Source organism: Rhopilema esculentum, chromosome 9, assembly GCF_057945365.1.
Source record: "Rhopilema esculentum isolate cy_ngs chromosome 9, ASM5794536v1, whole genome shotgun sequence".
Lineage (NCBI taxonomy): Eukaryota > Metazoa > Cnidaria > Scyphozoa > Rhizostomeae > Rhizostomatidae > Rhopilema > Rhopilema esculentum.
In genome coordinates, this window is record NC_142823.1 from 7,052,563 (window position 1) to 7,076,185 (window position 23,623).

Here is a 23,623-nt window from a genome sequence, read left to right on the forward strand (position 1 = left end):
TGATATAAGCTAAAAATAATCGCCTCAAAGTATCAAAATCAAATTTCACAGACCCCAGAATTATCAGCCAAAAAGGGGTTGATAATAATATTCAATGAGTTTTAATGGTATAAGCTAAAAATGATCGCCTCAAAGTATCAAAATCAAGTTTCACAGACCCCAGAATTATAAGCCAAAAAGGGGTTGATAATAATATTCAATGAGTTATAATGATATAAGCTAAAAATAATCGCCTCAAAGTATCAAAATCAAATTTCACAGACCCCAGAATTATCAGCCAAAAAGGGGTTGAAAATAATATTCAATGAGTTATAATTATATAAGCTAAAAATAATCGCCTCAAAGTATCAAAATCAAATTTCACAGACCCCAGAATTATCAGTCAAAAAGGGGTTGATGATAATATTCAATGAGTTATAATGATATAAGCTAAAAATAATCGCCTCAAAGAATCGAAATCAAGTTTCACAGCACCCAGAATTATCAGCCAAAAAGGGGTTGATAATAATATTCAATGAGTTATAATGATATAAGCTAAAAATGTCCGCCTAAAAGTATCAAAATCAAATTTCTCAGACCAAAATATTATCAGCCAAAAAGGGGGTTGATAGTAATATTCAATGAGTTATACTGACGTAAGCTTAAGTATTTGGTAGCTAAAATTTCAAAACAGGGGCGAAAATTCCGGGGGTTGTAGGGGGTTTCATAGTCCCCATCTCACAGTTTTCACAGGGCAATCGAAGACTTCGCAGGGCATGAAACTGACGTTAGTGTTTGGCAGTGACTGTATGGCAAGAAGAGCTCAGTTATTAGCAAAACGGAAAATTTCTTAACGAACTATCATAGCCAATGGATGCAATGATTATTGATGCATATATTTATGAGTGCAAGGTTGAACACTTGGTCAAAGGTTTAGTTGACTCGGCTGTCCATAAAATGAGTCCTCACAAATCAAATTAAGATGTAAATTTTCTTCATGCAGGAACGGCGCAACTGGCTGACCTCTACCCTACCACTTTTTTCAAGATATGAATTTTTTACCGTTCTTTTCCATAACTATTCAAACAGTATATGAAATAAAAAGAGAACAAACTGTTTATATACTGATTGATTTTGTTTGATCTAGTTACTAACTTATTCACGTAAATTTCTACTATTTGTTTACTATTTGCATCAATTCAGCAAATCATTTTCTGTATTTTTGCAGTAGATTCATTTTGGATGTGTAAACATAGCCTTCTCGAGACAAGAAAGATGCACATTTTAATTTAGGAAATAAAATTCTCCCCCAATCAATACAGCAGCTTCCACATATTGATGTGCAACCTAAAACAGAAGGTCACCCATTCTTTCTGTCCCCAAGGTCTGTCACTAGAAATTTAACAAGACACCTTTCCTCCCCAATATCCGTCAATGAGAAATAATTAGTGTTTTTCTGAGAACGGTCGAATTGTTTATCCTAAGCGGTAACGTATTTTGTTAAATTTTAGTATGGGAAATGCTTTTTTAGCCCTTCTACAAGGTATAATTTCAAAAAATTTCTTTCGCATCGGACCCAACCATTGTGGCTCTGCCTACGTCACAAAACTCGCTTCTTAGCCCCCTCCCCAGGTTCAATTCCATGACGCTGTCCCTTTCATGCAACTGACACACATATTTGCCGTGAAGATGTAAGCTTTATTGCAAAGCAAAATCACGTAGATAAATAGATGTTTCATAGGCATTTCTAACCTTTTGATATCACGTCATTTCACCCTTAGTAACTTGCTACGTAAGTGCATATAAAAAGTTTTACAATCGTTTCAATTGATGTGCGTGTGTTTTCCAAATTTCATAACCATATAATAGAGTTGACAAATACAGGCATTATTAACGGCCATTTTATTTCCTACCTCTAATTTCCTATTAATTCCAAAACCTCTTGTGCAGCTTACAATCATCGCAGCTGCTTTACTGATTCTATTTCAGACACATCTCTGTTCAGATTTAATTCCTTGTTTGTCGTTGACCCAAAGTAGCAAAGGTTGTCAACATTTTTCAAGCGCTCTTCCTTTAGCATGATGTTTGGTTGAATTGATAGTTCGCGGCACATGGTCACTGTTTTGGATGTAATTCAAATTCAAAGCGAACGCAGCACATGCCTTTGATAAGTTTTTAACAAATTAAGATCCACTTCACTATGAGCTCTCAATGCAGCGTCATCTGCAAGCAAATGCTTCTCACGTTAAACAAGCTTCCATTGAATCTATTTTGCAGATAGACCCTTCTTTGGTTATGGTCAAATGCGTACTTGAGCAGATAAGAGAAGTAGATGTTAAATAGCATAGATGCTAGTACGCAACCTTGCGTGTGACTCTGTTATCTACGACAAACTGGGATGACTTAGTGCCTTGCTTTCACTAGAACTAAAGTTGAAATAAACTTGCTTTCAATCTGTCGTGAAATGATTATACTAAATTTAAAAGGACACTCGAGTTTTCTCAAAATGATATAAAACCTTCTCTGCTGACTTTGTCCAAAATATTTGTCACGTCAACAAATGCTACATCGTGAAGATTCAGAAATGAATATATATGAAGTGGGAAAGTTACTCAGCTTCTATGTTGTGACAGAGCTTGATAGACTGCCGACATTTTCTAAAGTGGAAGAAGCTATAAAAGAAATGCCAAATGCTATAAAAGTCATCAGGGAATGATACCATTCTCGCTGAAGTTTCCAAACTTCTAGATGATCCATCATTATCAAAGCTGATACAAATACAATACAGATACAAAAATCTGGAATGACGAAAAGGTGCCTGAAGCTTTAAAAGATGCCAGATTTACTTTGAAATATAAAAATAAATGAGATTGGAGTGACTGCATAATCACCGGGTCATATGTCTTTAATACAATCATTTGTCGATTATTTTACTAAAACTTCAAGTCCGCTGTCAAAGAATATACCCAGAAAGTCAATGTGGTTACAGACCTGGCCTTTCAACAGATATCATATTCTCTGTTACACAGATTCAAGACAAATGTAAAGCAAGAACGTTCCTTTTTACCTTTTCATCTTATACATAAATGACCTTCCTTTGTCATTAAAACACTCCCTGTAATATCTATCCCTGTAATCAATAAACGTGTTAATGAGGACCTAGACAGTCTCAAAACGTGGCTTGATGCAAACAAGCTGTCAATAAATGTTGCCAAAACCCACAGCTTTGCGGAATCACGGCACTAGACAAGCTACAGAAATTGCAAAATCGCGCGGCCAGAATAGTTACCAATAGCCCGTACAACATTTCTGCTCTTCCAATTATAAGGAAACTGAACTGGCAAACAGTAAATGACTTGAAAAAAGAAGAAACTTTAAAAATGGTTTACAAGTGTACAAATAATGAGGATCCTTCGTATTTTGCGTGCCTGTTCGACAGGTGATCAGAAACCAGCACCCGGGAACTTCGAAACACCGAAACCGATCTCCGTGTCCCGTTTCTACGAACAGCATGTGGCCAAAAATGCTTTTCTTTTGGAGGGGCAAAACTATGGAATGGCCTGGACGCAAAATCTAAATTAACAAAAAATGTCAAACAAGTAAAATGTTATCTCGAAAACCCCAGAACATAAATGGACCCTTTTTATTCCTGGCGTTAGTTCCAGTATTTTAAATGCTTTTACTTTGTTATTCTAATCTATATATTTGTATATCTGTATTTTTAAAATTTAGCGTTCATCGTTTTCTTTGTACAGGGCTGCTTGGAAAGCAATTTATGTATGTAGTTGATAGCTTTATCCTGTGTAAATAGTTAAAAATGAATGAGTGAAAAATGAAAGAGTTTGCACTGGCGTTGGCTATATCCTGCCTCTCCGGAAAAGGCCTGATCTAGGATTAGTATAATGGAAAAGAATAGATGCCACTGCAAAATTTTTTGTACTTCAATAGCCATTGATCTACCAGAAAAACTGATCCATGACATGATATCAGTAAATTTCTACCCTTTTTTGTGGTTCCTCTGACTCAGTTAAAAAACAACCCTTTTTTAAGATTCTATGTCCTAGGATTCTAGCTTTCAAACTACCCTTTCTCAGTGTTTTGGAACTCACATGATATGATATCTTTTTGACAAATTGATTGAGCCCGCCGGGCAATAGAGTACCGAAGTGTGACGTCATCAAAAATCTATTTTGAGATTAGTTATTGCTTTCATATTTTTACAACTCTCAATATGCAAAATTAGTTATATATGTTCCAAAGTGGGCGAGATAAGGCCAATGAAAGATTTCAAGTTTGCTAAGGGATTACTGTTATTCTGGCCGGGTTCATAAAGTTATGAACCAAGATCAAATTACAGAGGTTTGATGGGGCAAGAGCCTGTGCTCAAGTGGCCATATATCAACCAATTCGTAATGCCTTTAACTGATTTTGCATATTTAGAGGTATTTTCTGATGATCTTTCAGATTCTGGGATCAAAACTCAGAAATTCTAAAAATAGACTTTTATGACGTCACTGATGGAGTCAACCAAGTGGTCCTGCGGAGGAGGTTTTACTTGGCGGCGTCGTTTCCTGCGAGGGCGTTGAAGGATTGTTCTTTCTCTCATCACTTGGCTTGCTTGGTGTCCTGAGGTTCGATTAGCTGCAAAATCATTAAATTTTTACTGCAAAATGGGTGTCGATGTTGAAGTTGTTAAACCTGGAGATGGTAAGTGAATATTGCAAGATGAATTATAGCTGTTTGTCGTTATTACGAATCCGAGTGCCTTTAGATGGCGTGAATTTATGACTTTGAGGCGGTAACAGGGCATTGTTTGTTGGCGAAGTTCCCCAAGCCATAGCATTGCTTTTGGTCAAAACCAAGGAATGTTGTGAGTTGGAAGGCATATTTGAATTAAAAAGCTTTGTTAATAATTTGAATATGCATAGAAACCTACAAAATCAAGTGCCAGCTTTGCACGGTTTAAGGCCTGCATGATATTATGTGAAAAGAAGCTATGTGGTTGGTTCTTTTATTTGAAGGACATCAGTCAAGCCTACGAAGGCCTATAAGATCGTTAAATTTCTGGCGGTCCCATTTCAACGGATATGTAAAGTTTAGAATGTATGAAAGAATATTTTATGAAATAATGTTCAACCAGCTGATCATTTCTCCTCAAACTGTTGGAAGATGTGACAAAAACGTCTGCCTCTCCCTTACCCCGAAATAAAATAAAATTTTCTCCCACAAATAAAATTTTCAGCTAGTTTTGTCGCACAAGGAAGTTGCTGAACAGGTCTGGCAACAATATTTCTCCAAAGAAAAAATGTCTACAGGGAACCTTTTAAAGGAAAAAACTTCACATTTCAGTACCAACCTTCACAGGCAGGGGCATTTATTTATTTAACACTTGAACAAACAAAACCTCATCCATATTCTTTGTTGCATGGGCTGTGATAGACTGTGAAGGTAAACACAAGTTACAAATAATAAGGATGTTTAGGTAAAAAAATTGACTATGGTATCAAAGTCAAAGTTTAATTTTTTTCACATTTTACCCATTATACAAATAGGAATTTTAGTCTGAAAGCTGACAGAGTGTTCCCTGTTTATGTAAGAAAATGTACAAAATGGTAAAGCAATAAAGAGAACTACAGTGACAAAACAAAGAAGATAAGAGTTTTAGTCGACCAAAAATTATTGCCTGTACATCATCAGCCCATACATCACTATTTAAAATTGACAAATTTTATCTAGGATGTATATTTTGATACAACAAGCTTTGTACTTGATTGTTGATTTTTTTGATGAAGAAAACCATTTAGAGACATGTAGAATCGGAGTGGTCATATTTCAAAATCCTCTCTAATAAATTACCATTCTCATGTATCACCCCAATTCTTGAAAAGCTAAACCAGGGATGCCAGATTGGTCATTTTCAGGCCAAATTTTCCAATTCCTTAGAAAATTTGCTTTTCCCAGCTACTTAGATTAGGCTTTTCTGGCCTTTTTAAAGGCAGTCTGTCCCCTATTGTGTTCAACTTTATTCTCATGGGATTGAAATCCACGCACCGTTGAGCTTGATCAAGTATTAAATGATTTAAACCAATCAGAGACAACTTTGATTCCAGAGCTTTTGAATCAAATGGCCGTTGTAGTGAAGCTGTGGCTAGAAAAATATGGCTCCCTGTTTGGTTTCTGCGACAAATATGTCAACAGCAAAAGGAAATGCTTCCATTATCATCATTCAATTCCAGTAATTAAATCTTCTTGTACCTGGTAGCTTTTAGCTCGCAGTTTCCAATGTTGTCCATTACCGCAGCTAGGCTAGGATCCACTATCCAATAAGGTGGGAAGACCTATTGTTCATATTAGCCAATCATTGAGGGGACAGACTGCCTTTAAGCAGAAATTTTAAGGGCATTCCTTTTCTTCAAATAAACTTTCACACCCTAAGTATATAACAATACATTTTCAATGAAATGAGCAGTTCTACTCAGTTTAAACCCAAATGTCAAATATTATCACCTATTCTAATGATTAGCAAAGGGATTTTTGGAGATAAAATTTTCTAGTTTCCTGCTAGAGTTGGATAATTATTTAAAAGTCTTTTGTGTGGAAATGTATACTTTTCACATGCAGTGTTCTTTACAGAAATATTTGGTCTGTTTAATGCTCATTTTGGCATGGGTTGGTCACCTGTCTGGCCTTCTTTTGGAAATACCATTTTGAAACCCAGAGCTAAACATCTTTCAGATATCCAAAAAGAGGGGATATGATGCCCTCTCAAAACCTTTGCTGTATGTTATGTTTCTAACTGTTTATTTAATGTGCATAAAAGCAGGCCTGGCCATAAGAATTTTAATAAGGAGGCAGTAAACAGCTTCCCTAGTAATTTCCAGGTGAGGTATTTATAGGTAAATTAGAATAGAAACAAAGAAAAAATAGATTTCAAGGAGAGGAATTTGCTTTTAGAGCAATTTAGTAGAGCAATCCTGCTCCCCTTTAGCATTTGCGCAGAACCTGAAGGGGAGCAAGAGCTACGGCTCTCCTCGAATGGCCAGGCCTACTCAGAAGCTTATCTTGAGAGACAGTCTGCCTAGGAAGGTTTCTTGCTATTCAAGGTTGTTTGATTGTAAGTGGACAACTGTAACTGTTCCTCCTTTGAGATATTCTTAGTGGATTCATGCAAAATATGCTTATTTTTCATAATAAAATCATATTTTTATTATACCTTTGATTTATAATGTGTAATGTGATTGTAGTGGTTGAGTTGTAAAATTAAACACAAAATAGACTGATTTGCATTGAACTGAAATGACTGTTTTTTTTTTCTTCAAAATAAGATGCCAGTAAGGTATAAGGTACATAACATGCCAGACTAAGGCATTTGTCATGCATTTTATGTACATGTACCCACACAATTAGGAAGTGCTGGACACAGTTATACATAAAGTTCTTATTATAAGAACTAACAGTTATCAGAAGGTGACAGTAGTTCTATGTATATTGAAATGTGGATCACACAAGCACAAATTTAGATTATTGGTTAACTGGGATAGGTGACAGAGAGAGAGAGTTTTTCAAAAATACTTATCATTTACTCTCTAGTTACACATATACACCCTTGATGAATGTGTTTATTTTTATAATCTTCACATATTAAACTTATTGAAAGACATTGGCTTGACATATGTATCTTAATTGTAATTATTGGATTCTTCCAAAACTCCCAAAAACTTTTTGTTATCACAAGAGATTCTTCAGAAAGTGTCACAGTAGTAGTGTCTACTTTGATGTGTTTTCAGATTAAGAAAAAGCATTTGATATCAAATTTTGTTTTGTGATAAATTGAATAATATTTACTGAACAAAATCATAAAAGAAGGAGACTCCTGATAAACAAAATATTTTTAAACTGTTTCCAAAATGCATCAATTCTCATGCCAGTGTGCTTCTAAGTAATTTGATGATAACAAACTGTTTTGTAAATCCATGCTTCAGAAAACAAATCATTGCAGACAGTGCCCAGAATAACTCAGATAAACTTTCTGGTCAATTCAACCGTCAGTAGGCAAGCACTGCCAGTCACTTAGGGTTGGTCTTTGTTTCTGTGAATATGTTCTGAAACTTCAGCAAAGAGAAGTGTATTGAGAAATGTTGTTCTTTGAAGTTTTTGGTACATAGAATGAGAACTGGAGTTAGAGTTTGAAAAAATACATTAAAATTTTCTTAGATTTTTTACCAAGGCAAGATACTTATGTTTCTTCATTTTTTCAAATTTGAGCCTAGAGGTTGTCTTAACTTGTTATAAAGGTTTCTTATATAAGATGCAGGAGGGTCAGAGATATAAATATATGTATATTTTCGGGAGAGTGAAGACAGGGGTAGACAGTTAAGTCACCCCTGCACCAGTGACAACTGGTTGTTATCTGCAGGAGACTGCTTATTTTTATCCATGGTAACCCAGGCCTGCTCATAAGACTTTGAGCAGAGGAGCAGTAAACAGCTCTCCTGTTATTTTCAGGCGAGCTATTCGTAAATAAAAATGAATAGAAACAAACAAAAATTTGATTTCAAGGAGAGCAATTTGCCTTTTAGAGTGATTTAGAAGAGCAATCTGTAGCTCCCCTACAGCGTTTGAGGAGAGCCTGGGGAGGAGAAAACAGCTATTTGCATAGCCAAGAGCAGAGCCAAGAAACTTGTGAATATGTTGTGGTACACTTTGTAAGAACAAATTTATAAGAATTCTAGCGAAATATTAAGCGAAATTATTGAGTAAACCGAGTTTGAGTTGCTCTAAATTTTGAACACAGTATTCAATATCCATTTCAATAGATGTTGGTGATATTGAAATTTGACAGTTTTAAAACTATCACCGCAAATTTGAAGCTAAAACAAACTTTATTCAGTTTATATCTATTGTTGATGTTATCATAAACAAAGTCTGTTTTATGTATAGCCAACATATTTAAACTTCTTGACTTGACATTCAAATTATCAAAGTATAAATTAGGAACAGTAGAGCCTCAAAGTTTCAAAAAATCAAGAACAGTCAGCATGAACCCAATTTTTCTAGTTCTTTTAAAGAAGGGTGTTGCTAAGAATATTCAATAGCCATTCTGCCAGGGATGCCTGAAAGGGGGGTGTGGGGGGTCAACCGCCCCTGTTGCCTTTTGATAGGAGGGGAAAGGGGGCTAGAGTGCCCTTTTTACAGAAGTGACGCCGGCCTTTTGTTGGAAATCAAAGAGATTCATATGAAATCCTGACTGTAGTGCCTTATTTGTGACGAAATTTCCCAAACCTTGTAAATTAATTTCTTATACCAAAATTTAGCCGATTTTTAAGATACCGACAAAAGATCGAAACAAAATGACAGTTACGAAAGAACTGTTGGTAGCTAGGAATTATTTTTCAAATGCCCTTTTTCTCAAGCCCGCCCCTCTTGCCCCTTGGTCGTTCCGGCGTCCCTACATTCTAGTGAAACTAAAGTGGGGTCGAGGCTTGGTCTAAGGAGGCCCAAGGAGAATACCCCTCTGTGTAACAAGCCTGACCAGTCTTCACGGGGGAGGGCAGCTAAATTCGGCAGGGACAGCAGAATTTGTCTTGGGCCGGCAGGAGATTGATTGTCTTGCGAAAGAGGGAACATTATACCGACTAGGGACAAAAATCCAGCTTCCAGGGGGCTTGGAAAAATGGGAAAATAAACAAGGAAGTCAACGACATCACTTTTGTTATAATCCGCACATCAAATGCCAGTGTGATCCGTTTATTGTTTTATTTTGTTTGGCTAGAATGGAGATTTGTATCCGAATTGTTTTTGCATTTAAATAAAGCCCATTATTGCCTTTAGCTTTGATCATTGTCTGCCCGGCCTGCGATCGATAAAGCAGCCTTCCTGCTCGCTGTGGCCCAATTTCGGTTTCTTACTGTTTTCGTCAAAATTTCAACAGCTGTTATAGCAAACAATACCAAATTGTGGTGTCGAATTGTGGTAAATATCGCCTGTTATCTGATTTATCACCACGTCTATCCAGGAGTGCGCTCATTTTGTGTCCACCAAGTCAACATCGGTGCGCGACGGCCTAGAAGTATTTCCGCGTTTCAGGATGTCTGCAGAACGCTATGTTATGAAGGCGAGTTCTGAAAAGGCTCACCTCGGATCTAAATTCACATTAACGTTAATTCCATCAACAGAGACAAACAGAGCAAAGGGTAATACTGACGAGAATTTTAACTTCAAGCCCGACAAGGAAGACAATGAGACAAACGAAACTGCTGTAACAAAGCAAGCGGTCGATAACAATAATCGTTCCGAAGTTGATGAAAAATTTCTCACTTTGTTCAAAGGAGTTGCAGGGGAAGACCTTGAGATCGATGCATTTGAACTGCACAAATTGCTAGGTGCAGTGTTCAAAAGGGATTTTGGCGAGGTGAAAGATTTCAGTATTGAGTGTTGTAGAAGCTTGATTGTAATGGTGGACAGAGATCGATCAGGGAAGCTCGACTTTGCTCAGTTTAAAGATCTGTTCCAGTGGCTTATGGAGAAGAGAAAAGTGTATAAAAAGTACGAGAGCAATCAGAGCTGGGATATGGATGCAGCAGACCTGAAGGACGTGATCGCAAGCCTAGGATTCGAAATATGCGAGGAGACTATCAATTTGCTGGCAGTGAAGTATCGCAACAGAAGACAGAGAATAAACTTTGATGATTTTTTACAGATTTGTGCCCGTGTCCAGTCTTGTCATGATAGCTACCGCTCTTATCAGACAGTTGGGGACACGTTTGACGAGTTCGCAATGCACGTTATTTATACATAGCTTATGATCGTTGATAAAAAACAGTTTTTCCCATCCCAAGTATTAGCACCTGAAACTGGAAGCCAGTTACCGAATGCTCGTTCAAGCGACAGATTCTGTCACAGCATGAGTTAGTTTTCAAAATAGATTTTTTAAAGAAATGGAGATAAACCGAAAAGCGTTGGATATCAATTCCTTTCGTTTTTGCAAGAATACATTGCCCTTCAACCCAAATGACATTACCCGATTTTCTAGCAGTTAGAAAGTATGAAATATTGGTGTTGTTAGACCAAAGTCTTTCAACAGGAAGACTTTGTTTAGACGAAGGCACGCTCAATCTTTCAGTAGAAGAAGCCGGCAAATCAAAAAATCAAAGAATCAAAAAATTTTATTTCTCCTGACATAAGTTATATAAAAAAACAGCCTTTGAAAACAATAAATACGTACGACTCAATCAAGAGGAAATGAAAACCCCCTTCTGTTGTTATTTGTGTTGTTTTGTTCATCATCAACACAAAGCTCCATTTATTTTACGTCTTAAATGTTCTAAATAATTTCAGAAGAAATCGGCTACAGTTATGTGGTTATGTTGGTAATTGTGAAAAACTGCCGAAACCTTGGATTGTTTTCTTCTTTGTTTATAAAATCATCTGATGTTTTCTTATTTTCAGTTGCAAACCTATCTTCCTAGAGCATACAGTATGCAGAAAAAAGCCTTAGTTTTAGGTGATGCAAACTGTTAGAGCAGTTAGGCAAGCAATAACAAAAAGAAAAATTGACTTTCGATTTGATAAAGATGCTATTTGTTTACAGAACCATTTTTTTCGAGAATCATCTTTATAAAAGCCTTTTTGTATCGACTTCTCGTTAATGTCTAACCATGGTTTTAGAGGGCAAAAAAGTATAAGAAAAATTTCTCTCAAGTTGGTCATATGACTCTCTGTCGAAGTGACTGGGGTCCATTTCGTATATGAGAATCGTTAACCGATCTTTCGAGACAATATTCTGTGACTTGATATAACGATGAATAGTCGATTCAACATTGCCACCATAAGCTGTCGCGTTACTCGCCTCGACTGCTCTGACTGGCACCTTAAAAGCCATTTTTAGGTGTCAGTTAACAGCCAAAAGTCTCTAAATGACTTCATAAAACAGTAAGAATGTAATGCAATCTAGAATGTGATTGTTTAAATTTACAGCCACGTGAATAAATCATTTCAGAAAGGCTACAATGAGCCCATGCGATGACCTGACCAGGGCTACTTTGGGTAAAACGGTTTACATATTAATCAAAGGCTCAAAAGGTTAGTTACTATTCAGAAAAGAAGCCGTAATTACTAGCATGGGCGCCCCCGACGTCTTTTTGTTCGTTAGTTGACGAGATAGTCCATTCCCAAAATCATGTAACAATTTGATATACAGGCTATTTTGCCTTTTCTTCAGTTTGTGTTTCCCTGTTGCTCGTTTAACGAGTATCTTGTCTACCCCCAGTCTCCTTAACCTTGTGGCTATTGCTTGTCGGGCCTAGGCACTGCTGTTGACTTGGACATGCAAAGGATCTGTGTTTTCTGCCACTCTGATTGTTTCCCGAGCGTAAATTTACGAAATTCCTTTTTCACGAATAGATTAAGCTAATAAGAACTAGCAATAAGGGCAGGAACAAAAAGGGAGAGAAGCCATTCCTGGCACATAGCCCTATTATTAGTCATTGCACCAGAGGACACATAGAGAGACATCATTGATATGTTTGATAGTCCTGAAATATACTTGTTGAAAACCCCAGTTGACGATTTCTAATCATATCGTCCTTTTCCGAGGGTGTTTCACTGCCTTTTGACGAATGATTTTTCGTATTTTCTTTTTCCTGGAGTGAAAATGGCTAAAACTAAATGATTCAGGAAATGTTTTAAGCTGTATGGTAAACTGTTGTTGAAAATCGATATTGCAGATAAACCGAAAGAGTTTTCATATGTTTCCGTTGCTTTTACAATAAAAGCTCGATAAAATGTCGGATTAGATTGCATTTTATATGGATTCCTGGGTTTAGAATCGCTTCAACTGCACCTTATATGCTTGGAGCAAGAATTTTGATGAAGGATCTTTAAGATTTTTGTGATTGGAAGTTTTTAAGGCAATGTCAATAAAAGTAGAAAGCTAAAACAAGAACAAAAAACTGTCTTGATGGTTTAAATTTCCAGCTCACCACCTGCTTATTTTCACGTAATAAAAAAATGATTTGTAAAGCAATTTTTTATGTATAATTTTGTGTACTAAATCGCTTTTACACTGAACGACATGCAGCGCGTAATGACACATTGTTCACTAGATTATACTTTTGCCCCCTTGTTTCTTTCGTCTTGTTGTTGTCTGATATTTTTATGGTTTTTTTACAGGCAAGACATTTGCATCAAAAGGTCAGACGGTTATTGTGCACTACACAGGTAAAGTCTATTGGATGCTGGAATCGTTTTTATCGTAAACGTAAGAACCGGAGGCACAGGGGCATGTTCTCCCACTTTCAGACATAAAGATGGAGTGCCTATTTCCAACTTTCGGACTATCACTTTTTGCCAACATGTGCCCCACAAAAAACTTCCTTCCTCTATGGTTTTATCCTTTTATGTGCAATTTAACACAACATCTTTTGCAAAGGCTTCCAAGAGCATTCACTCCTTGTTTGTAATTTGAAAGTAGGCTTTTGACATATGATACTTGGATAAGTTTAGAACAGACGGCTGAAAAGTGCCAAAAATGAATTTTTAAAACTGGTGTCTTCATGGGCGTTTTCCAAATGGCTTGTCGATTCTGTATGCGAGAACTTAGCCAACTTCTTTTCATCAAATGGTCTTTGCATATCTTCGATGAGACTGTTGAAACCTCGATTGTATTATTCACAAAAGGGAATTTAAACAAGCAAGGAAAGTTTTAATTACATAGTTGACAGAAAAGCTTACCTTATTGGCGTTTGTTTGCAGGTCGCTTGACTGACGGCACCAAATTTGACTCATCTAAAGATAGAGGGAAGCCATTTACATTTAAACTCGGAATGGGACAAGTCATTAAAGGTATGCATTACGTCAATGGCTTACATAGAATACATAGAACTGTAGCGATAAAGTATTTACTCTGTTTATAGTGATGTTAATTTAAACTGTTTATCTCAGCTTTACATTGCTACATTGCGCCATGCTCACTCAGTCTCTCTCGTTTCTTAATCTAGAACTTTCCATCTCCATTACATCATCATTACATCATACCCACACATCCTTCGTCAGCAGATTTATTTTTAGAGTTAAAGTATAAATAATCGTAGATCAAGTTAGTAAGCTCTCTTGAATTGAAGCAAACAGAACTCGATTTTCTCTACGCGTCTTCTCAACACACCAACGGGTGAGATCGTTTTAATTTACTTTTTGTTAATAGTTCTCAACTGAAGATAAAGGTACGAACTATTAAATTGGTAACCACGACGTTCTTAACGACTTTCGAACACTTGTATTTTACATATTTACATCTCGTGCATACCTCGTTTTCTGGTTCTTTCCCGTTTCACTTTCATCATGAATGATAGCCCAGCCACGACCAGTTCTCCTAGTTCCTCGTCAACACCATCAAGCACCGCTTCTCATGCCGTTGCTGCAGTTAGCATCAAAATTCCTCCATTTTGGCCAAATGATCCTGCAGTCTGGTTCGCCCAAGTTGAAGCTCAATTTCTTACACGACAAATCACTGCACAGAACACAAAATTTGCCTATGTCATCTCCTCTCTTAGTCCCGAAATTGCTCAAGAAATCCGTGATTTAATTATTTCGCCTCCTGCTGATCGTCCGTACGACACTTTAAAAACGGAACTTATCAGACGTACATCCGCCTCAGAACAACAGCGATTACAACAGTTGCTGATCTCCGAAGAATTAGGTGATAAGAAGCCTTCCCAATTCTTACGAAAATTGCGACAACTTTTAGGTGACAACCCCTTAGAAGACGGCCTCTTGAGACATCTTTTTCTCCAACGTTTGCCGACAAATGTAAAACTCATTCTTGCCTCCACTCCAGACACTGTCTCCATAGATGACTTGGCCTCACTTGCGGACAAAATCTTGGACGTTGCTCCTCCGCAGCACTCCCTGGCAGCCATATCTCCATCTCCAGAGTCTTCTGCACGAAAAGAGATTGAAGACTTGCGACTCCACGTAAACAATTTGACCACCCAATTGACCAATGTCATTAGTCAACTACAGATCTCGTCTCGCTATCGTTCTCGCTCTCGCTCACGTGGTCGAAGTCCCCCACGCTCTGGTTCACGTAATTTCTCCAGTTTTTCCACCTCATCAGGCCCATTTTGTTGGTACCATCAACAGTTTGGATCCGCCGCTCGAAAATGCAATCCACCATGCTCATTTAAGGCCTCTGCTTCTCTTCACCAGTCGGAAAACTTCCAAGCCAGAGACTAGCGGCGACAAGTCCAACTGGCCATCAACACAACAGTCGCCTCTTTTACATCACAGATCGTACAACGGGTACACGTTTTCTCGTGGATACTGGCGCTGATGTGAGTGTTTTTCCTCCAAGTCCTGCTGAAAAACGTCATATTTCTTCATTAATTCTCCAAGCTGTCAACCAATCCACCATCTCCACTTATGGTGAAAAATCTATGACATTAGATCTCGGACTTCGCCGCACGTACAGATGGATATTCATCATTGCTGACATTCCAACGCCAATTCTTGGTGCTGATTTCCTTGCCCACTATGGACTCAAGGTTGATGTTCGTAATCGCACCCTCATCGACACTACTACCAGCCTCAGTATTCGTGGTATTTGTTCTTCAGCATCCTCACCCAGCCCTGTGTTTTGTTTTCCAGCTACAACACCATACAGCTCGCTGCTCAAGAGATTTCCGGATATAACCCGTCCCTCCTACAACGAAGCTACTATCAAGCATTCAGTCACTCATCACATTCGCACAACTGGCCCACCAGTTTTCTGTCGTCCACGACGCCTAGCTCCTGACCGCTTGAAGATTGCAAAAGCCGAATTCGACCATATGCTCCAGCTTGGCATCATTCGCCCCTCTGACAGCAGCTGGTCCTCGCCCCTTCATATGGTTCCAAAGCCCACATCTGGTGACTGGCGTCCCTGTGGAGACTACCGTGGTTTGAACAATGTAACAGTACCTGATCGCTACCCCATTCCTCACATACAAGATTTTTCCTCTTCACTCTACGGCAAAACCATATTCTCCAAAATCGACTTGGTACGTGCTTATCACCAAATTCCTGTCCATCCAGAAGATGTATCCAAAACTGCCATTTCGACACCTTTTGGACTGTATGAATTTCTTCGAATGCCTTTCGGCCTACGTAACGCTGCTCAGACATTTCAAAGGTTCATTGACGAAGTTCTACGTGGCTTAGATTTCGTGTATGCGTACATCGACGACCTTCTAATTGCCAGTTCGTCTGAATCAGAACATCTCCAGCACCTGGAACTTCTCTTTACCCGTCTTTCCGAATATGGTGTCGTTCTCAACCCTTCCAAATGCATTTTTGGCTCCACCTCCTTAGACTTCCTTGGTCATCACATCTCACCAGAAGGCATTTCACCTTTACCAACCAAAGTTCAAGCCATAACAGACTTTCCTCCACCACAGTCCACTCGTCAACTGCGTGCATTCTTGGGCCTCGTCAATTTTTATCGACGTTTCATTCCTCAATGTGCCGATATTCTACAACCATTAACTGACTTGTTGTCACGCCAATACAACAGAAACAAATTTCATCTCAACGCTGACGCCTTAGCTGCTTTTGATGCCATCAAAACAACACTTGCCAACGCAACTCTCCTCACTCATCCGTTTCCAGATGCTTCTTATTGCCTGATGATTGACGCCTCTAAAAATGCAGTTGGTGGTGTCCTCCAGCAACAGAGACAGGGTATCTGGCAACCTATATCCTTCTTCTCTAAACGTTTGCAGCCATCCGAAGTAAAGTACAGTACTTTCAGTCGTGAGCTACTTGCGATATATCTCGCCATTCGCCATTTTCGTCATTTCCTAGAAGGACGTAAATTTCACGTGCTAACAGACCATAAACCACTCACCCATGCTTTAACCTCTTCACCAGACCGATATTCACCACGCGAAACCCGCCATCTCGACTACATTTCACAGTTCACCTCTGACATACGCCACGTCAAAGGAAATGACAACCCCGTCGCTGATGCATTATCTCGCCTGGACCTTAACGCGGTTTATACCTCGTCACCAATCGACTTCACACTCCTGGCAGAAGCTCAACAAAACGATCCGGAAATGGTTTCCTTAAAGTCATCTTCTTCCCTCTGCCTGCAAGATATTCCCTTGCCATCGAATGCTGGTACTATACTTTGCGACATGTCTACATCCTCACCGCGTCCTTATGTACCACTTTCTTATCGCCGTCACATCTTCGATCAGCTCCATAATCTTTCACACCCTGGTATACGTGCATCCCAGAAGCTCATCACAGAAAGATTCGTCTGGCCTAGCGTCAATAAAGATGTCCGGAACTGGTCCCGTTCTTGCAATCAGTGTCAAGCAGCAAAGATTCACCGCCACACTACAGCACCAATTGGAACGTTTCTTCAACCGGATGCTCGTTTTGATCACCTTCACATTGATCTTGTCGGCCCACTTCCACCATCACAAGGTTTTCGATACCTTCTTACCATCATTGATCGTTTCACTCGTTGGCCTGAAGCAGTTCCTCTCACTGACATCACTGCTGAATCCGTGGCTCGAGCTCTCGTGACACACTGGATCTCTGCCTTTGGTGTTCCTTCCACTATAACAACCGATCGAGGTGCCCAGTTTGAATCTTCGTTGTTCTCTCATCTCACCAAGTCCCTTGGCATCAAGCGAATCCGCACCACCGCTTACCATCCATGCTCCAATGGAATGATAGAACGCTTCCACCGACAGCTGAAAGCCTCCCTCAAAGCCCACCATGATTCAAATAAATGGACTGAACTCCTACCAATCATTCTTCTCGGCATCCGTTCCACTGTCAAAGCTGACTTGAACTGCACACCTGCCCAACTTGTTTATGGTACCACTCTTCGTTTACCTGGACAATTTCTCACAACAACCTCTACACTAGCAGATCTTGATCCAACAAATTATTCTCATCGCCTGGAACACGCAATGCAGACTATCAAGCCAATATCGCCTCGCTTTCAAGTTAGAAAATCACACATCCCATCAGACCTCCATACCTGTACACATGTTTATGTACGCATTGACGCTGTTCGCCAGCCACTACAACCTCCATACACTGGTCCATACAAAGTTCTCGCCCGCCATGACAAACATTTTGCTTTAGAGATACGGGGCAAGCGTGAAAACATCAGTCTTGATCGCCTCAAAGTAGCATACCTTGATACCGACATCTTGCCTTCGCTGCATCACGAGGTAGCGCTCTCCTCCGCATCTGTTGAACAAGCACCTCCGAACATTTCCATGCCAGCAACATCCCGCACTACCCGCTCCGGACGAACAGTACATTTTCCTGATAGACTCGTATATTGACAGTTCATTTTCTTATATAGCTTGAAAATTTTGTTTTGTTTTTTTTGTAATCTATTAATCGAATGCTTTTCCTCCGCTTGCATTCTAGGGGGGGAGCTATTGTAGCGATAAAGTATTTACTCTGTTTATAGTGATGTTAATTTAAACTGTTTATCTCAGCTTTACATTGCTACATTGCGCCATGCTCACTCAGTCTCTCTCGTTTCTTAATCTAGAACTTTCCATCTCCATTACATCATCATTACATCATACCCACACATCCTTCGTCAGCAGATTTATTTTTAGAGTTAAAGTATAAATAATCGTAGATCAAGTTAGTAAGCTCTCTTGAATTGAAGCAAACAGAACTCGATTTTCTCTACGCGTCTTCTCAACACACCAACGGGTGAGATCGTTTTAATTTACTTTTTGTTAATAGTTCTCAACTGAAGATAAAGGTACGAACTATTAAAGAACCACCAATTATTTTCTGTTTATATTTGGGATCTCGGGTATTCTATTATCTAAAGCAAATCATCGAATCGAGATAAGAGACAGGTAAGAGACGGATACGAGACGGGTAAAAGGAAAGTAAGAGACGGATAAGAGACGGGTAAAAGGAAAGTAAGAGACGGCTAAGAGACGGGAAAAAGGAAAGTAAAAGAGGAATAAGAGACGGATAAAAGGAAAGTAAGAGAGGAATAAGAGACGGATAAAAGGAAAGTAAGAGAGGAATAAGAGACGGGTAAAAGGAAAGTTAGAGACGGATAAGAGACGGGTAAAAGGAAAGTAAGAGAGGAATAAGAGACGGATAAGAGACGGGTGAAAGACCGGTAAGAGAGGATAAGAGACGGGTAAAAGGAAAGTAAGAGACGGATAAGAGACTGGAAGGAGACGGATAAGAGACGGGTGAAAGACCGGTAAGAGACGGATGAAAAAAGGGGAAAAGGAAGGTAAGAGACGGGTGAGAGACAGATAAAAGACGGGTAAGAGACATATAAGAGACGGGTAAGAGGCAAGTAAAAGACAGGAAGATCTGAAATGGAAAGAAAATAAAGATTTTACTTTAGGATAGTATAATTTTGCCATCCAGCGTAGGTCCAGTTTGCCACTGAAATTCCCTACACTCATTTCTTATAAAAATCCTAGCCTCGGATTAGCTCTCAGTTTCTTATTTTTTGTTGATTTCAGCTAAAATTATCTTAAAGGGTTCTTAATTGCCAAATATTAAAGAGCTACTTTTTAGAAGCAAAAAATATAACACGAGATAACAAAAAATAGAACCCCTAGTAAGTCATGAAAAGTTCTTCTTCCTATTTTCAAAGCCAGAATAATTTCCACCCCATCTTTTAAAGAAGGATATTCGAGCAGTTTCTAAAGGTTGGGGGATCATTTCTATCGTTTCTTAGTTATTATGCCATCTAAGGGCTCGGTTTCTTTTAGAAGAATTCTTATAAAGACATGAGTCTTTGCCAATAAGAAACACCTGAATCCTGGTGTCTCACTGAAGTGACCACTGTAAAAGAATTGGAAGTTGAAAGCTGGTGGTGTTTCCCTTGTTCTAATACTAAAAATCAAATTGGTCAAAAAGACTCTTTAACTAGTAAAGGAATTTAACAAGGCAGTGCTAGAGAAAACTTGGTTTTAATGTTGCTGCTGTTGTTTTGAAAAAAATGCAGTGTTGTGCGTTGAACGCAAGGCTCGTTGCCCTGGAATATATGTTTGTATGGGATACAAGGTCACATGCCCTGTCTTAGCATCCATATTAAACGTATGTATTAGCATCCATATAGCTCAAATTATTCTGTATCGAAAAGTATATAAGTATTCAAGGGCCACAGTTAGGAGACAACTGCCAGGGAAAAGTGGTTGAATTAATCTATCAGAGTCGGTACCACGCACAATGAAGCATGAACATGACCCCAAAGAGTTTCATTTGTTCCCCCCCCCCCCCCATATTATATCAAGAATCTGTTTTAGCCTCTCTGACTTCAAAGAGTTTCATATCTGGGTCTAGGCTGTATTTTATGCTTAAAATCACCAAAAATATGAAATTTTATATTTTCTTTCAGGTTGGGATGAAGGCGTGGCCAAGGTGAGTTTGCAATTTTCCGTTTTCAGATTAGGGGGACGACCTTAATTATTAGAGCAAATTTAACCCTGTATCAGGAAATTTCTCGAGGACTGTCCTATCTAGCAAGCTGGCGTCGACGTGATGATGAGGCATCTCTTTAAGGATTTTTTTCGAAGGCTTTGTTTACACAGTCGTTCAACGTTGTTCCATATCAAATACCTCTTACTTCTATCCCTTGACGCTCGTTGGTGTCGAAAAATTGATATATGAAAGCAATTCTCAAAATATCTTAAAAGGCCTATGAAATGTGAAACCCACCCTGTGAAATATCCTTTAATCTACAAAGAGTACAACCTGTAGCTGTTTTTATTCCCCGTAAAATTCTTTTCATTTTTGGTTATGATTATATTATTAACTCCGTTATGTTCTTTTTTAGATGTCGGTTGGCGAACAATCAAAATTGACTTGCTCCCCAGATTATGCGTACGGTCCAAGAGGCTATCCAGGAGTGTATCCTTCCGACAGCAAATTGTTTATTCCTTATCTTTTAATCCTTAGTCTCTTTGCAATATAATGACTAGCAAGTTAACAGTTATCTTTGTTTCGATTTCTTTTCAATTTTTATTTCTTATATATGCTGATTTCTATGCGCTAGATTTTTATAAATTTAAATGTATTTTAGTCTTCAAAATAGTAAATAACCCCGAACCCACTGCAAGCAAAAAAGGATAAAGTCTATGGCATTTGAGAATCCAATGTAGCGCTTTTCGAAGACACCTTCGCAATGAAGTGATTAGGGAAAGTGGATTCTCGTCTAAGAAGTCGGGTCATATGGATTAGATGCTGATAAGGTTAAAGGGAGGCAGGCTTAGAAGTTTAAGTGAGAATCAGGTTCAGGTCTAGGACCTTTCGTTCAACGTGCTTCGGTTTTCTACTAAATGTAACTGTAGTAAAAAGGTTACAAATTGCCCATATGCCCAGTCAAAGACGTCAATCAAAGGCTTGTTTTTAATTAATTTAGAACCAAGAACAAATTAAGATGGGGCTAGATAAATAGTCTTGCCCTCCTTTTTTAGCAATCGGCGAAGAGAAGTATTTACATGCTCAGAATTGAGCAACATAATCGGTAGACTTTTGTGACGTCATCATCTTACAATTTGTATTGTTCATACTTTGTGTCTCTCCAAGTCATTATTTTACAAGACTCTGTTTGCTCTGATAATAGTTTTGCGAGAACCGCTTTAAACCTGGTTTACATTTGGTAGCTGAAGTCTTCGGGGTCTCTGGAGCGGCAGGCTTGCAGGACCAGCGGTCCAAAAGTCTAAATGGGAACAGATTATAGTGTCGTTCAGTCACTCTACCAACTCCAACGACTTCTCTGCTGAAACAGAATCATTTCCTATCCCAGCGACCATTAAAACCCAATAAAACCCAATGTGAACCAGGCTTTATCTTCTAGCTTAGCAAATTCAACACTTTCCTTAACAACTTTGAAGTATTCCACCGAATGCAACTCTGGTTTTTGATGTAGAATTTATTGGAATTCAGTAACACTCTGAAGGACAGTGTTTTAGCTTTACGTTTGAAGTACGACCAAGAATGGGAATCTCGCTTAAACTGCGTGGAATAGGAATACAACGCACTCGTGAACGATTTATTGTCGAAGAACATTGACAATTAGCGTAAACTGTAACAATCTGACCTCAATTTTTCTGTCACTCTTTTTGTTTGCTTTCATTACAAAAATGCTTTTCAGTTTTAGCGTTTTTCTGTGTGACTTTGTCTTCTGTACCGAAAATGTTCCTCAGTCTCCAACTTGATCCTTTCTCACAACAAGAGAGGTTCATGTCAATTTTTACTTTCATTTTTGACGTCGCTCTTGATATTTCTTGTTTTTGATGGCCTCGACTGTGACCTCTATTTTTTCGAAGGGTCTGAATGTTGCCACAAAGCATATTATTCAACTGAGTCACTAAAGCGATATTTCAGGAAAGTTCGGGTTTCTGTGTTCTGGTATGAATATGCAAAATAGGCTTGCAATCTTAGCAAAAAATAGCTGATACATTGGAACGAAAAAGGAATTCGCGTGCTATATCTTTATTTTATACGCGCTGGTGACCTAAACCCCTACCCCCCTGGGGTCCATGTTGGTTAAGGTGGTTACGGAATAGGAGGGGTTACTATGTTGGTTACCAATCCAGTCACAACATTGATTTGAGAGGAAGGGGGCTGATGATTTGTAAGTAGCTTTTTTGCAAGTGTCTCAGCATATTTTTTGCCAAGATTGTAGCTTGGAGAGAAATCTGTTTTCAAATTCTTGATTTCTGATTGGACAATAATGAAAAATTAATGCCAATTGAACATTTATAGCCTATAGAGTACCGAAGTGATGACGTCATAAAAATATATTTTCAAAATTTCTGAATTTTGATTCCAGAACCTAATAGAGCATCATGAAATACCTCTAAATCTGCAAAATCAGTAGAAGGTATTACGAATGGGCTGAGATATGGCCACATTAGCACAGGCTTTTGCCCCCATCAAACCTCTGTAATTTGGTCTTGACAAGTCTTGGTTCATAACTTTATGAACCAGGCCAAAATAACAGTAATCCGTTAGCAAACTTCAGACCTTCTATTGGCCATATCTCGCCCAATTTGGAACATATCTAGCTAATTTTGCACATTGAGAGGTATTTTATGCCGTTTTTTCAGATTGTATGGCCAAATTCAAGAAATTCTAAAAAAATATTTTTATAATGACGTCATACTTCGGTACTCTATAATGTTGGGGGATGGCCAAAGACCTTTTTATCAAGTGAATCTACAGGATCTTGCTAATGATACTGACAATGGCCACATTTTATCACATTAAAGGATGGCAACCACTGCTCAAGCTTCTCGTTGTGCTTGCTTTCGCTTAATTTTGGTATTCAAACCTCCGAAGGCAGATAATACGTTTAATTAGCAGTAGATGTGTTTAATGACCAGAATTTGGAAGGCATAGTTGACACATACTTGAAAAGAAAGTGAAACGCATCTTTAGCGAAATATATACTGATGCTGTACACTCTTTCATAAGTACCAGAACTTTCAAGTTAGGGATCTGGGACACAGGCTACAGAACATCGAAGTTCTAGCCTGTGATGGTCTGTGACGCAGGCTACGAAGTTCAGGCTGTTTCTGATTTTCTTTGAAATCTTAAGCTGGATTGTTTTTAATTTGTACTTTAAATATTAGGGTGTAAA

The 23,623-nt window shown here is 38.5% G+C and overlaps 2 protein-coding genes across 3 annotated transcripts; both read left to right on the forward strand.

Annotated features, from left to right (window-relative positions):
- The first annotated feature begins 4,527 nt into the window (after positions 1-4,527).
- LOC135689277 (peptidyl-prolyl cis-trans isomerase FKBP1A) lies at positions 4,528-22,131 on the forward strand. 2 transcript variants are annotated; one of them, XM_065206452.2, is made up of 6 exons: positions 4,532-4,686; positions 13,150-13,197; positions 13,732-13,821; positions 20,375-20,397; positions 20,813-20,886; positions 21,873-22,131. In XM_065206452.2, the coding sequence occupies exons 1-6, from the start codon at positions 4,650-4,652 to the stop codon at positions 21,925-21,927; spliced, it is 327 nt and encodes a 108-aa protein (XP_065062524.1). In that variant the 5' UTR covers positions 4,532-4,649; the 3' UTR covers positions 21,928-22,131. The 2 variants fall into 2 exon arrangements, with proteins under 2 accessions (XP_088966166.1, XP_065062524.1); XM_089110040.1 differs by lacking the exons at positions 20,375-20,397; positions 20,813-20,886; positions 21,873-22,131 and adding an exon at positions 18,775-18,879 and having other exon boundaries at positions 4,528-4,686; positions 13,732-13,856.
- On the forward strand, positions 4,694-13,143 carry LOC148959573 (sorcin-like). Its single transcript, XM_089110039.1, has one exon. It carries the CDS (start codon positions 10,067-10,069, stop codon positions 10,775-10,777), a length of 711 nt encoding a protein of 236 aa, XP_088966165.1. The 5' UTR covers positions 4,694-10,066; the 3' UTR covers positions 10,778-13,143.
- Positions 22,132-23,623: the final 1,492 nt, after the last annotated feature.